Source organism: Rissa tridactyla, chromosome 1 (assembly GCF_028500815.1).
Source record: "Rissa tridactyla isolate bRisTri1 chromosome 1, bRisTri1.patW.cur.20221130, whole genome shotgun sequence".
NCBI classification, from domain to species: Eukaryota; Metazoa; Chordata; class Aves; order Charadriiformes; family Laridae; genus Rissa; species Rissa tridactyla.
Window position 1 is genome coordinate 151,772,941 of NC_071466.1, and position 12,578 is coordinate 151,785,518.

General features: G+C 48.1%; 1 protein-coding gene across 1 annotated transcript in view; it reads left to right on the top strand.

The window, feature by feature from the left end:
• CACNA2D4 (calcium voltage-gated channel auxiliary subunit alpha2delta 4) overlaps window positions 1-12,578 on the top strand; it is a 132,402-nt gene that overhangs the window by 54,372 nt on the left and 65,452 nt on the right. Inside the window, exons 25-28 of the mRNA XM_054214270.1 lie at window positions 1,170-1,263; window positions 2,602-2,697; window positions 4,709-4,836; window positions 8,069-8,149. Coding sequence (XP_054070245.1) covers window positions 1,170-1,263; window positions 2,602-2,697; window positions 4,709-4,836; window positions 8,069-8,149 — 399 coding nt within the window. The remainder of the gene's footprint in view (window positions 1-1,169; window positions 1,264-2,601; window positions 2,698-4,708; window positions 4,837-8,068; window positions 8,150-12,578) is intronic.

Sequence of the window (12,578 nt, forward strand, 5' to 3'; positions counted from 1 at the left end):
TGGGAATCTCTTAAAACTAAAATCAAATGTAATCCAATAATTTTTCCTCCCTTGCACAATGTGAGCAGACCCCTCCTGGCTGTCTTTGGAGTAGGCTGAAAAGAGGAGATGTATGAGCTGAAAAGGCCAGGGAGGAGGAAAGTTTCAGGAGAGTTGACTATGAAAAACATGCAGACTTGGAAGTGCTGTGGAGGAAAAACAAATATGACTTGGACACATTGTAGACATGTGGGACCTGGGGAGGGAAAGTCCTGGTGATGACCTCTGTTTTTGAGATCTGAATGACAACAAGGATGGAGAGGTGGATCCTGACAGCTGTGACAAAGAAAGGAGGAAGGAAGATGGGAGAACTTGGGAGAAAACGTTAGGGGAGACCTGGGACTTCAACCCAGAAAGTGGAGCCGGAAACACTGAAGTGGTGGGGGCAGCTCCACCTAGACGAGCACTGAAAGGGACATTTCTGCAATACAATAGCCATCCCATTCTCACAGGAGATGAATACAAGAAGGGCCATACAGAAATTAAGCAGGTCAAACAAATGAGGTTTTAGAGTATGTCATTTAGCACATGATGATATCTCAAACCTTCCTAAATGCCTCTCAGTTCCAGTCCAGAGTGGATTAGACCGGTAGCCTAGAGTGGCCTGAGTGGTGGAACCCAGGACAGGACAGTGTTTTGTGAGACTTACAGGAAGGAAGGAGGGCTAACAGAGAAACCAATGAGCACAAGGACAGAGTAGAGGCCATGAAGAAGTCACTAGTGGTTTTGAAGAAAGCTTCTTGAGTGGAATGGGGTGGCAGGTGTCCAGGCCCAGGGTGCCCCAGGGCACCCAGAAGAAAGGTCAAGGCAGGGATTTGAGGCAATAGCTGTGGACAGCCTGTTCAATCAAGGAGAAGGTCGGAGTGAAGATTTGATGAACTGAAAGCCTCTCACTTGCCCACAGTTTCAAACCCAAACCCTTCCACTGAGTTTGCAGGGGAACCAGTCTGATGATCTTAGCTGTAACATCTATTCCTGTGCTCTCTGCCATCCAGGGTGGTAGGTCCTGTTCTCAGCCCTGTAACAGGAGGCCTCTTCTTGTGCCGTGTTGCTCTACTGTGCTGGCCAGGCAGCTCATCTAGGGATGGACATGTCTTTCTCCCCTGATTTTTGTTCTCCCTTCTTCTTAGGTGATGAGGAGTTGGTCCAGGAAGTGCTGTTTGATGCAGTGGTCACTGCACCCATGGAGGCCTACTGGACAACACTAGCCCTCAATATGTCCATGTAAGTGTATGAGAAATAAATACAAGTAAAACACCATTGAAGATGCACATCCGAATGCTGTGGGCTTATGTAGTGCCCAAAACAGTCACAAACTCTTGCACAGCATATAAGAAACTTTAGAAATAGCTCAAAAAGCTGATATAAATAGCTCAATAGCTTTAGAAATAACTCAAAAAGTGTCTCTCAGGAGCAGATGCCATCAGGCTGGCCTTCTTAGGAGACCCTTTAGTTTGGTGAGGGATTTTTTGGTAATGCAACATTAGCGCAACCCATGTCTGAATATCAACTGGAGGAAAGCAGTGATCCAGATGTGTCACTGCAAGGGGTGTTCAGCACCAGTTCTTTGCAGCACCTAACTCAGATGCAGCGCATTTGCCTCTCTAGGGGATAGAGTCTGGTATCCCAGGGCACCTGAGACCATTTCAGTTCAAAGTTATTATGAGTTATTTCCCCATGCATCAGTTATCCCTTTGAATGGCAGCAGAGTGGCTTGGCTTGACTTTCCATATGACTGTAGCAGAAGTTCCATCCCAGGTAGCAAGGAATTTGCTCCCTTACCAGTAGTGAAGAAAAGGGAATTTGGTCTTGTCTCTACTGGTGATGCCTTCAGATTGAGCCCCAGGAAGGGAGTGGACAGGATGGCTTCAGTAAACAACTTTCTACTTTATTATTTCCAGTGAGGCACCTGTTGCTTGTACTATTGAGTATCAGATCACACAGATTTTATTTCAGCAGGTAACATGCTACTTACACAGATGTGTGGCCACAGGACCCCTGTCCCTGTTTCAGTTACCAGTATCCCTCCGCTAACAGAGGTTGAGCTAGTGGCAATCATGCTGGGACAGCCAATTATCAGCATATATTTAAACAGCTACACCAACACACCCTCCTCAATTTAAGGCCACCACACCGCAGCAGGCTATCCACCATGTAGCTGTCCCACCTGTGTCCTTGATACCTCCAGCAAGATGCATCAGAATCAATCTACTGCTTTGGAGTTATTCTGCTACCCTTCCCATCCTCTGCATCCATGATACAGCCATTCTCTCTCTGCTGTTCCTCTCCCTCACTTCAACCTCCAGCAGGCAGCCTGGAGTAGGGGTAGCAGGAGAGGAACTTATGGTCTACTTACAAGACAATTAAATCAGCAAACTTCAAAAGTGTGACTCTAGGTACAAGTCAAAGCCTGCCAATTGTTAGCCAGTAACAACCTATTGCCATTAGCAGGGAGGAGCCAATGTCTCCAGGTGTGGCTTCTAGTTTGAAAGGCCTTCACCCTGGGACAGGGAGATGGCTGTTCTTCTGAGAACTGTTTGCTTCTGCGTTTCTGTTTCACAGGGAGTCTGAGGCAGATGTTGAGATGGCGTTCCTGGGCACCCGGGCTGGTCTCATGAGGAGTGCCCTATATGTGGGCTCTGAGAAAATTTCCAACAGGTAAGTCCCTAAACTGCATTAAGGGGTTTCTCTCAGTGTCTCTGAAGGGGCAGCACGAAATCACCACCAGCCTTAAAAGTGTATTTGGGGAGCAACACCTTGATGGCATTGGTGCTGATTTACAAGAGTCAGGGTAGGGGTCTTTTGTCTTACTCTAGTTCTCCTGAGTTTTTCTTAAAATACTGTCCCAAAGTGCATTCATTTCAATGAAAACCTTCAATCGTTCCCCGACTTCAGCCATCTAACAGAGAAAATGTCCACAGTTACTATATATCCCCAGGATCATTTTGTAGTGCAGACGCTCTGCACTCCACTGCCCCTGTGACATTCCAGCTTGGCTGGGTTTGATCTTTCTGTCTCAATTCCTCTTCCAGGTTTATTCTGTTTTGCCTTTTACACGGCCCACATTGCAGTAGTATCCCAGTGCCTTCCAGTGAGGCATTAAGTGATGTGACTGACATCTGTCATATATGATTCATTCTCTTGTCCTCTCCCTCAAGGCAAAAGTGTGTGTTCAGTGGAGGGTTTTGACATGGAAAGGGTATAGTTTGCATTTTTGTTGCGTTTTGAATACGCAGGCTGGTGCATACTGCTGTAAGAAAGGACAGAGGCACACCAGCAGATGGAACAGAAGGGGACAGTGTCCGTGGTAGTCTTTAGCTTCTTGGCAGCTGTTTCATTGTCTCCAAGTTCCCCAAACACGAGTCACAGGTTCAAGACAGAGAGCTCTGCTGTGCCTGGAAGGTGACACTCTTCATGTTTTTGAGGCAATACGGATAAGTCCAAGTAAGCCAGGCTCTGTCAACAAGGGAGAAAATTACATGTGCTGCAGGAGGCTAATATGGCGATTTAGGAGCATCATCCAATGCTTTTAAGCAGCCGCAGTCACCACGCTGCAGTGACAGACCCACACAGGTCACACGAGAGGCGCTTCTGGAATCCCCTGTAAGGAAGGAACTGTATAAACGAGTAATCATTGTTATGTCAAAAAATACAGCAAAACAAGAGGCTGAACACAAAGGGGATTTGTCAGGCAGGACGTAGGGACCTCCAGGGAAGCCGATGACCTGGTTTTCACGAGGTGTCTCCTGAGCACCCACTTGCCATGCCCTCAGGACTCATCCTCTGGCCTTCAGGAGAACCTGTTTCCTCAAGTACTTCAGTCGCTGCATCTCAAGGAGCTCAGTATTTAGCCACAGTGGCATGACCTTCGGTTTGGGGTGGGGGTTTTTTTGGTGTTGGGTGTGGGTTTTTTGTTGGTTTGGTTTTGGTGGAGACTATCCAATTCCCTTTTCTCACCTGCACCCCATTCTCCCGCAGTCATTAGCGGCCTTCAACTGGCCACCCGCCCGCTTGGCTTCCCTCGCTCACCCGCTCACGCCCCGCCATGCCTCCCTTCTCGCTCCTGGCCCTGCTCCTCACGGCGTAACCTGCCAGGCCCCAGGCGGTGAAGGGGGACATCTTCCCTCCCGCCTTGCCCAGGCGCTAAAGCCCTGGAGACCGCGGGAAGCCGCGGCTGCCACCGACCCGCTGCCGGCCCGCGGCCTCCCCTCGCCCGCCCTCGGGGCGGGCGGTGGCGGCGTCGCCGAGGGCCTCGGCCGGGGCAACAGCGGCACCTGGCGGGCAGCCGGCGGAGGCGCTGGCCCCGGTGCGGCTGGGAGCGGAGCGGGGGAACCTCCGCCGCGCCCCTGGGCGCTGAGGGGGAAAATGGCGGCGCTTGTGCCGCGGATTGGGCCTGAGCGCTGAGCCCGTTCCGGGGGTCGCTGGCTGACCCCACACGGGGAGGCCTTGCAAACCGCCCCGGGGTGACGGATGCTCCGTGAGGCTCCTTGTACTGGTGTGTTTTGGTTACCTGCCCCCCCCCCCCCCCGCCCCCGAGCACCCTCCGCTGCAGGGTGAAGCCCCAGGTGATGTGCACAACCCCAGGGGTCCCACCGCATTGCCCCGAGGTGGGCTACCGCTTGTTCCTCCATACCGTGTACAAAGGCTGCCCTGGGTTTTCTCCTCGCAGGAAATTCCTGACACGGAAGGACAAGGAAAGTATCTTCACCATGGACCACTTCCCTCTGTGGTACCGCCGGGCGGCTGAGCATCCCCCCGGCAGCTTCATCTACAGCATTGTCTCAGAAGAAGATTCAGGTAACCCCAGCCTGAACACTAGGGCAGAGGAGTGGGGAAGAAAAAGCTTTTCACATCTTGCATCCCGTGCCATGCTCATCTCCATCCCTTTATTGCCACCTCCTTCCTGGTGGGAAGTGCTGAGACCTGGCCTCTTGGTGTTATCTTCACACCATCCACAGAGGGGTCATGGCCAAGATACTGGACACAGCGGAAAGACCAAGCTACAAGCTGTGGGGAAGGCAGGCAGGGCTGCGTAACGTGAGATTGCAGAGGAGGTGAAGGACACATGGAAATGCAGGGCCTGCGTAGACGGAGGGATTTAGGAAGGCGAGAGGTGGGGGATCACAAGGTACTTGTGGGGCTGGAGAACACATGAACTGTGAGCAGGGGAAGTGAAAGGTATCACAGAAGGAATTAGACAAGTAGGTGTGACTAGGCCTGGGAGAAAAGATCATCAGGAGAACTGGATGACAGTAACAGCTAGGAATCAGCAAGCACTCAGTCAGGAAGTCTAAGTTTAGAGGGTGTCATTTTTTTTCCATCACCACATCCTATGACAGGAAAGGATGGGTTTGTTATGGAAGACAATGGAGGAAAAAGGAGGATTTTTCCATAGCCTCCTCTTGGGTGTTTCATTGGTTCCCTGTACCATCATGCTACTAGACTGTGGCACCTCTTGCCTAGCTGAGGAGCTCAAACACGAGAGGTAAGCAAGGAGTGGCTTTTCAGTGTCTCTTGCTTAGGGTATTGGTTCCTGAGAGTTTGCAGGGACAGCCAGGAGCTCCTCAAAGGCTGGAAGAGAGCAGAAGAGCCCAAAAAGAAACAATCAAAACAAAATACTCATGTGAGACTCCTACACAGAAGGTAGAAGTCCCCTCTGTGCTCCTCCCTGGCCCCTAGCACTCCATCTCTGTCACGGAGCTCAGCACTTTAGCTGTTAAAGCTTTTTGTGGCGCAGTGGTGGGAGGCTGGTGGGTGGGAAAGCAAGTAGCAAAGAGGAGAAAACCAGACTGGGAGGCAAGAGATATGAACTAGGACGTAAAGGGAAAGGAATGGAAAGAGAAAATACTTCAAACCTTCCACAAAAGCCTCTCTCTGTCCAGCACCCATACATCTCACTTAAAGGCAAGTGTGGAGAGAGGGGGAGGCATGACAGGAGGGATCTTTTACTCCCCTGCATGCCACGGCATTTGCTCTTTGGAATAGAGTGTGGGTTAGAAAACCAGGCAGTGACACCTTGTGGGGCTTCCTAAGGCAGCCGTTACCCAGGACGCAGTAATCACTGCTGGCTAAACATGGGGGTTGTGTCTTGATGTGGCTTTTTTAGAAGGCGTGTAGTTTTGCATGGATAAAGGCAGAACACAAGCAGCTGCCACTGTTTTTTGTATTACATGGCTGTTGGTCAGAAGCTTCAAGCAAGTCCGGGACCCCATTCACCTGGAAACCCTACAGGCACGTTGTAAGAAGTAGTACCTGGCCCTTATGCTCTAAAGTATAAGGGAGATATTACTCTCTTTAGAGACAAAGTTGGTCTTAGAGAGACTGTAATCCATGAGATCACACGATATGCCTGTGAAGAGCCAGGAAATAATATGCAGTGCTTCTGAGTCATGGTGCTTCACTGTCAGAGAAGACTCCAGGCCCTTCCTTGACATCTGATGAAGCAGGGTGCCCCACCTTTTGGCCAGAACAGGCCATCCGGTTTCTTACAGAATTCTTGATGACTACATGCTGAAGTCCCCCTTTCATGCTTTCCACACAACTCTACATGCCCGCCCTGTAACAAGGGGTTTTCATGGCAGATGTACTTCTCCTCACGTAAGAGGGAAAAGCTTGAAACCTTCCTGTTGGGGAAGGAAACCAGCAGAGAATGGTTTATCCAGGGCACCTCCTTCCAGCGTCCAAAAGTCTCAGAGAGAAGACAGCAGGGAAAACCCTGCAAGTCAAGTAGAACTGTTCTTGCAGCCCAGATCTCTCACGTGTTGGGTGTTTGGGTTTGGGGTTTTTTTTGTTGTTTGTCTTTTTTTTTTTTTCTAGGGTTGCAAAACATATTTTGCTTATTTGTTCTGTCTTAGGGAGAGCAAGAAATTTGGAGTTCACCATAAAGACAGGATTAGGCTAAAGGCACGTGAGCATAAGTTGGCTGGGTATTTGTTTCACAAGGACTTTACTGTTTCTGACATCCTGGAGCAAGTTAGTCTGCTTCAGTCAGAAAAAATGAGTGAGAGACTCCAGGCTAAACTGTGGTAGACGCAGAATTGTGCTCAGGACATGCTGGGTACCAACAAGAATGATGACTGCAGAAATGGAAAGCAGTGACAAATGCTGTAGCTCTTGGGAAGGAAAGAATCCCTGACCCATCTGTCTGAGCAAGAGATTTCCGTACAGCACACAAGGAGGGAATCAGTTGCAGGCTAGATCGATCACGCTGACCTTCAGACTGTCCCCTGGCAGTTCCAAAAGAGGTGCCCCAGCTGAAGCTAATCTAATCGCTTTAAAAAAAAAATACTGAAATGGAATCTGTCACATGGATAATTGCAGGCTGAAACAACTGCACTAACAAAGAGCAGGGAGGTGGGGTCCAGTTGCTTAAACCTATCCAGCCATGCTATTTTAAATGCCCTGTGGGAGCTAAGAAATCTGCACGGGGCTGGCAGATGTGACACAGGACCTACAGGACGCTTAAAGCAGCAGCTAAAGGATAATCAGGACACCCTGGAGCACAACAGAGTTTAGGCATCAAAGTCCCAGAAGACTTTGTTTCTAAAATGGAGTGCGCCCTGGAGGTACCTGGAAGTGCTGTCTGTCTCTCCAGTTTGTGGTGCTGGCCTGGCTCGGGTAACAGAGCTAGATGTAAGCCTGGCCTTTGCTGTGCAAGAGTCGGTGTCAGAATTACCTGTCCTGCTTCTCCTCTGTCTACAGAGTTTAGCTGGTGCATGAAGCAGAGCAGCTTTCTGGCCTAAGCTCTACATGCCCAAAATTGAGGAGGCCAGTCCTTTACATTTTGCGCTGAGGATGCTACTTTTTTCATGGGACATTATCTAGAAGAAAAAAAAAAATCTACTCAAAGCCCCTTAGGTTGCTTATGTGTCTTGAAAGATGCAGTCCTCCAGCTCCTTGGGTGTTTCAGGGTTGAGGCATACATACGCACTGGCCTGGGTGTGAAAGTGTGTGAGCAAGCTGCTCCTGCCGCGTTTTACTCCTCTCTGGTTGTAAGCTAACCAAACCTGCTGTATTTGTGTCTTGACAGAGGGAGGTGGCCTACCAAAAGTGGTGACAGTGAGCACGGCTGTGGCTGTGTCTGTGGATGGGAAGATGGGTATTGCTGCAGGTAGGACATTCTGTTTTCTCGTTTTATCTTGAATGAAATGGTTACATCTTGTATCGAGAGTGGGAGCTGGGAGCTGTTAGCTTGTCATTCGAGGGAAATGACGGGAGCCACAATAGCTTGTGATGTTGAAAACTAGGCCAAACAGAGAATATTAGAGCAGGTACTGAATGGTTGATAGGTTTTCAAAAGGGAAACTGGCTGTTTGAATGGAAACTTCCCATTTTCAATGCTGGTGAATTTGTAGTTTGAGACTATTTCTCTGGAGCATGAGCAGGTTGAGAAGTCCTTGCAGATTTTGAATTGTTTGCAGGAGACACTTTTGGTTTTTGGAAGAACAGCATGTTCATGCATCTTCATTGTTATGTGAGCCGAAAAATAACTTTTGCTGGTGGAATGAATGGGCTTGTTGCTGGATTTCCAACTCAGACATATAGATTGCCAAACTTACCTTTGTATCTGAGCTTTAAACCCCTTTTGGCAAACCTTCAGTAGACCTTGCGTCTACTTTTGGAAAATTCATGAAGTACATTATTTCCAACAGGATCCCAAAGCTTTTGAAGCTTTACTGTTTTCTGCAGCAATTGCTTCAGCCTTTACGGAAGTACAGTAAACTCAGAAGTGAAACAGAGCAGCCATTTAACGAAGCAAAGCAACATTAATCAATAAAGCTGGCATCATGTCCAACTTAAATGCTCTGTGTAGGAGTATTTGGGTAAGAGAAGATGTAGCTCAGTGGAATTTTTTTCAGACCTGGAAGCATTGACTAAGGGAAGGTATTGATGGAACAGGTAATGGCGTAATTGTCACCAGAAGCATGCTGAGATGCAAAGCTTCTTGTGAAAGAATGTCTAGGGTTAATGAAGTTCTGTATGGCGGAAGGAACGAGTAGAATAGATACCAATGACTTTGTTAAAGGTGTATCTGGTAGAGAGAAGGCCATATAGCAGATACCTTCATATCAGAGTGTCAGCCATTGCTTTTGCCGGGGCCAGGCAGGATACAATGAATGGTCTTCAGTACTACTGGTCAGTAAAACTATGGCAGTTTAACTTCATCTGATGAAGCGTTCCTTAATTTCCAGGCTTTCAGTGAGTTCCATTTGAGAGTGGTACTCTTTAAGTATCACCTGGGCATTGAGAAAATATTTATAAGCTGAAGGAGGGCTGTTATGAAATAGCACTTTTCACTAACAAATCACCATTTCAAACCCAAAGCCAGAAAATTATCAAGAAGTCTGTCAACAGACCCCAGTGAAATAGAGTTGGTTTCAGTAAAGTTCATGTGAACTAGGTGCTTGGGTCATAGAAACTGCTCTCAATACTGATACTAACTGGCACTAGTATGAATATACCCAGCCGAGAATGAAATAGAATTGAAACCGAACTAAGAGTCTCTGTGCAACACTTGCATTTTTCTATGCATGAATTTGGGAGGAGAAAAAACCTTTTTTTTAGAAAAGAAAGATTATTTTTCATGGTTCTTTTCCTTCCCTTTCCTGACCTGTGAGTTAGAGCAGAAGCACACAAGCAGTTCATTTGGCACTCAGCATAAATACAAGGAAGGAAACTTCTGGCTGGAATTGTTGGAGCAAGAACAAGTGGCAGGAGGATCTGCCCCTGACAGAGCCATTTCTCTTCTGTTAGCAGCACTTTTCATAACCCGTGTGGAGATTTCCACCCCCTCAGTTATGCTGAATGCTGAATTGACTGTCTGTGTGGACATGCTGTGAAGGGGCAGGATCCTCTGCAGAGGGAAGAGGAGGGTGGAGAAAGCAGCAGAAGATAGGGAAAGAAATAATGTTAAAACAATAACAATAAGGTAAAAATTCTGTCATTTGTGGAAATGATACAGAACAAACCAGTTTCCTCACTGGTAACCACAGAAGTTGAGAAACAGAAATGAATTCTCAATTGCTTTCATTCCTTGAAGGTACCACGGTCCCTGTCACTAGCCTGCACGTTAGGTCACCTGACCACAAGCATCTTCTGCTTACTTCCACACATAGTACATACAGCTGGGTGTTCTTCATTCCCCATTTCTTATGCATTGATGAAAACTATCCATATTTCATCCAAAGTATGGGCAGCATGACGGCAATGAGGAAAATAATTTCTCCCAAAGGGTCCAAGTCCTTCAGGCCCCCAGCTGTAGCCTCCATTGACTTCAGCAGGAGTGCAAGGGTTTGCCGAGATATGTCCTGTCTGCTGGCTTGGATGTAAGTTTACACCATGTTTTGGAGGTTTCAGGAAGCAAAAAGGTGCTATATCTATGTTACCGTTTGCTTTGTTTCCAATAGTGACTAGGTTCATCATCTGAATCTTTCAGACCAGCAGTCATTTGAAAAACTGAAAAATGAAATAATTGTGGTCACACTACCTATTGCAATAGTATTTGATTTTGAGGATAGCAGCTTTGAGAGTAAGGATGTAGGTCTCTCTTCATCTCCCCTCCCACTAATATAACCATCCTGGGTGTCTGGGACCTGACTCTAGGGGACTTCACCCCACAGTGGGGGCTGCAGCACAAATGATGCTGGGCAGTACTGCAATACCATCCTGGGTGCGTGAGAGAGAGGAATGAAGGGGATTGAATGGAGACACAGCAAGAGGCAATTAGAGCAGAATGGGATGCAGATGGTTGTTATTGTTATTCTGATGGCATCAGCCTTCAGTGGGATTGATACCATGTTCATTTAGAGTTAGGATACTACCAGAAGTTTGTTACCCAGCACTGGTTCCCAGAAAGCCAAATATCTGGTAGGCTTGTAGTTTCTGGATAAATGCAGTCACAGTTCTGTAAAAGGGGAACAACGGAGACTTTTTAAGTGCCCCTATAAAAGTGCAAGTGGTATGAACTGGCCTGTCATTCTGCCACTGATCGTTACTGTCACTTGTTTGACTTGACAGTGCTCGGGGGGGATTTATGAGCACTCTGAACTCTTCGCTATTCGTGCAGTGAAAAATTAAGCTCTGGGATTTACAGCCATGTCTGAGGGGAGGGAGCACCCCCAGTGCCCCTGTGGGGAGGACGCTAGTGACAGGGAGCATTGGGCCCCTTTTCTTCTGGCAGCTGAATAGCAGTCCCCAGCCAAGGCAGAGAAAGGAGAATTGGTAAAATCAGATGTCCAGAAAGATGACACAGGCCTGGATGCTGTCAGGGAATGAGGGAGCAGTCAGCTGGGATTAGAAAGCAGCCAGGCTGGAGGGCTGAGAACAGGGATGGGGCTGGGGGGGAGTACAAGGGCTTCCTTCCTCCCGTGTCGGTCTGGCTTAGCTCAGTAGGGAGTCTCAGAATGGGTTTGGGGAGAGTCTGAGATGCTCCTCTCACCATTAGAGATGCTGCTCCACACAAGGACAGGTGGGGAGGTGGCCAAATTCTGGAGGGAAAAGGGGTGTCCTCTGCCCTGCCGTACTCTCTTCCCTTCACCCATCCCTCTCTTACCCCTGTGGGCCAAGCCCCTGTACCTGGGGCACGAGGGGGATGCACAAAGAGTTCAAGGTACCCACAGGTCTCTTGGAGGACATTGTGGAGCCAAGGCAGGGTTCACTTGTGCAAGCTGAGTTGGTGTGGTCTCTTTGGTGGGAAGCCACACAGGCAAACCTACCCTTGGCTTTGGCTATACCTGTTTCTTTGAATTAATAATATCTACTTGCTATATTGTGCTTTGGCACTTCAAAGCACTATGCAAACATTAAGTAATGCCTGGATGATTAATTATAATTAATTAGAAGGCAACTATTCTCCTGGGATGTCAGTCCAGTACCTTTCACGCACACTAATTTTGTTGGAAATGAAAAATAAGGAATTGTGATGGCACTCTCCCCAAGCCAAGTCCTGCCCCAGATAGCACTGTCATCTGCTCCCTCCCGTGAGTCAGTAGCCTGGGGCTTTCTGGTCCTCAGGGGTTGCACAGCAAAAATCACATGTAGTTGCTGACAGAAGCTTTTAGTGATTTAAAGCCCCAGTGAAACTGCTGGAATCTGTACAGGAGTTTAGCTGTCACTTTGGGCTGTGTATGACGTCTCTTTCATTGCCTGACCTTCTTGCTGTTGGAGTTATGTGGTTGTCAGCTGGCTGCCAGTCCCAACAGGGTCAGGTGGGTGTTTCTTCCCATCAGGTTCCTTGCCATGGTTGTCGTGTCTCAGGGATGGGAGACAGCCGATACCAACAAACCATGGGGCACGCGCAGGCTCCATGGTGCCCAATAAAACAAATCCAAAGGGGCACTTAGGAGATGCAGGTTTATTTTATATGACACCTCTCTCCTGTGTTTATATTCAAAGTTACTGTTAGTACTTATCTGCAGTGGTTGGACCACAGAGATATCGTTATCCCATGATGACAACAGTATATACAGATGTATTTGGGGAGAGTCCCAGGCAAGCTCAAAGAAGGGCGAGAGAAGTACTGTCTCTATTTTACAGAAAGG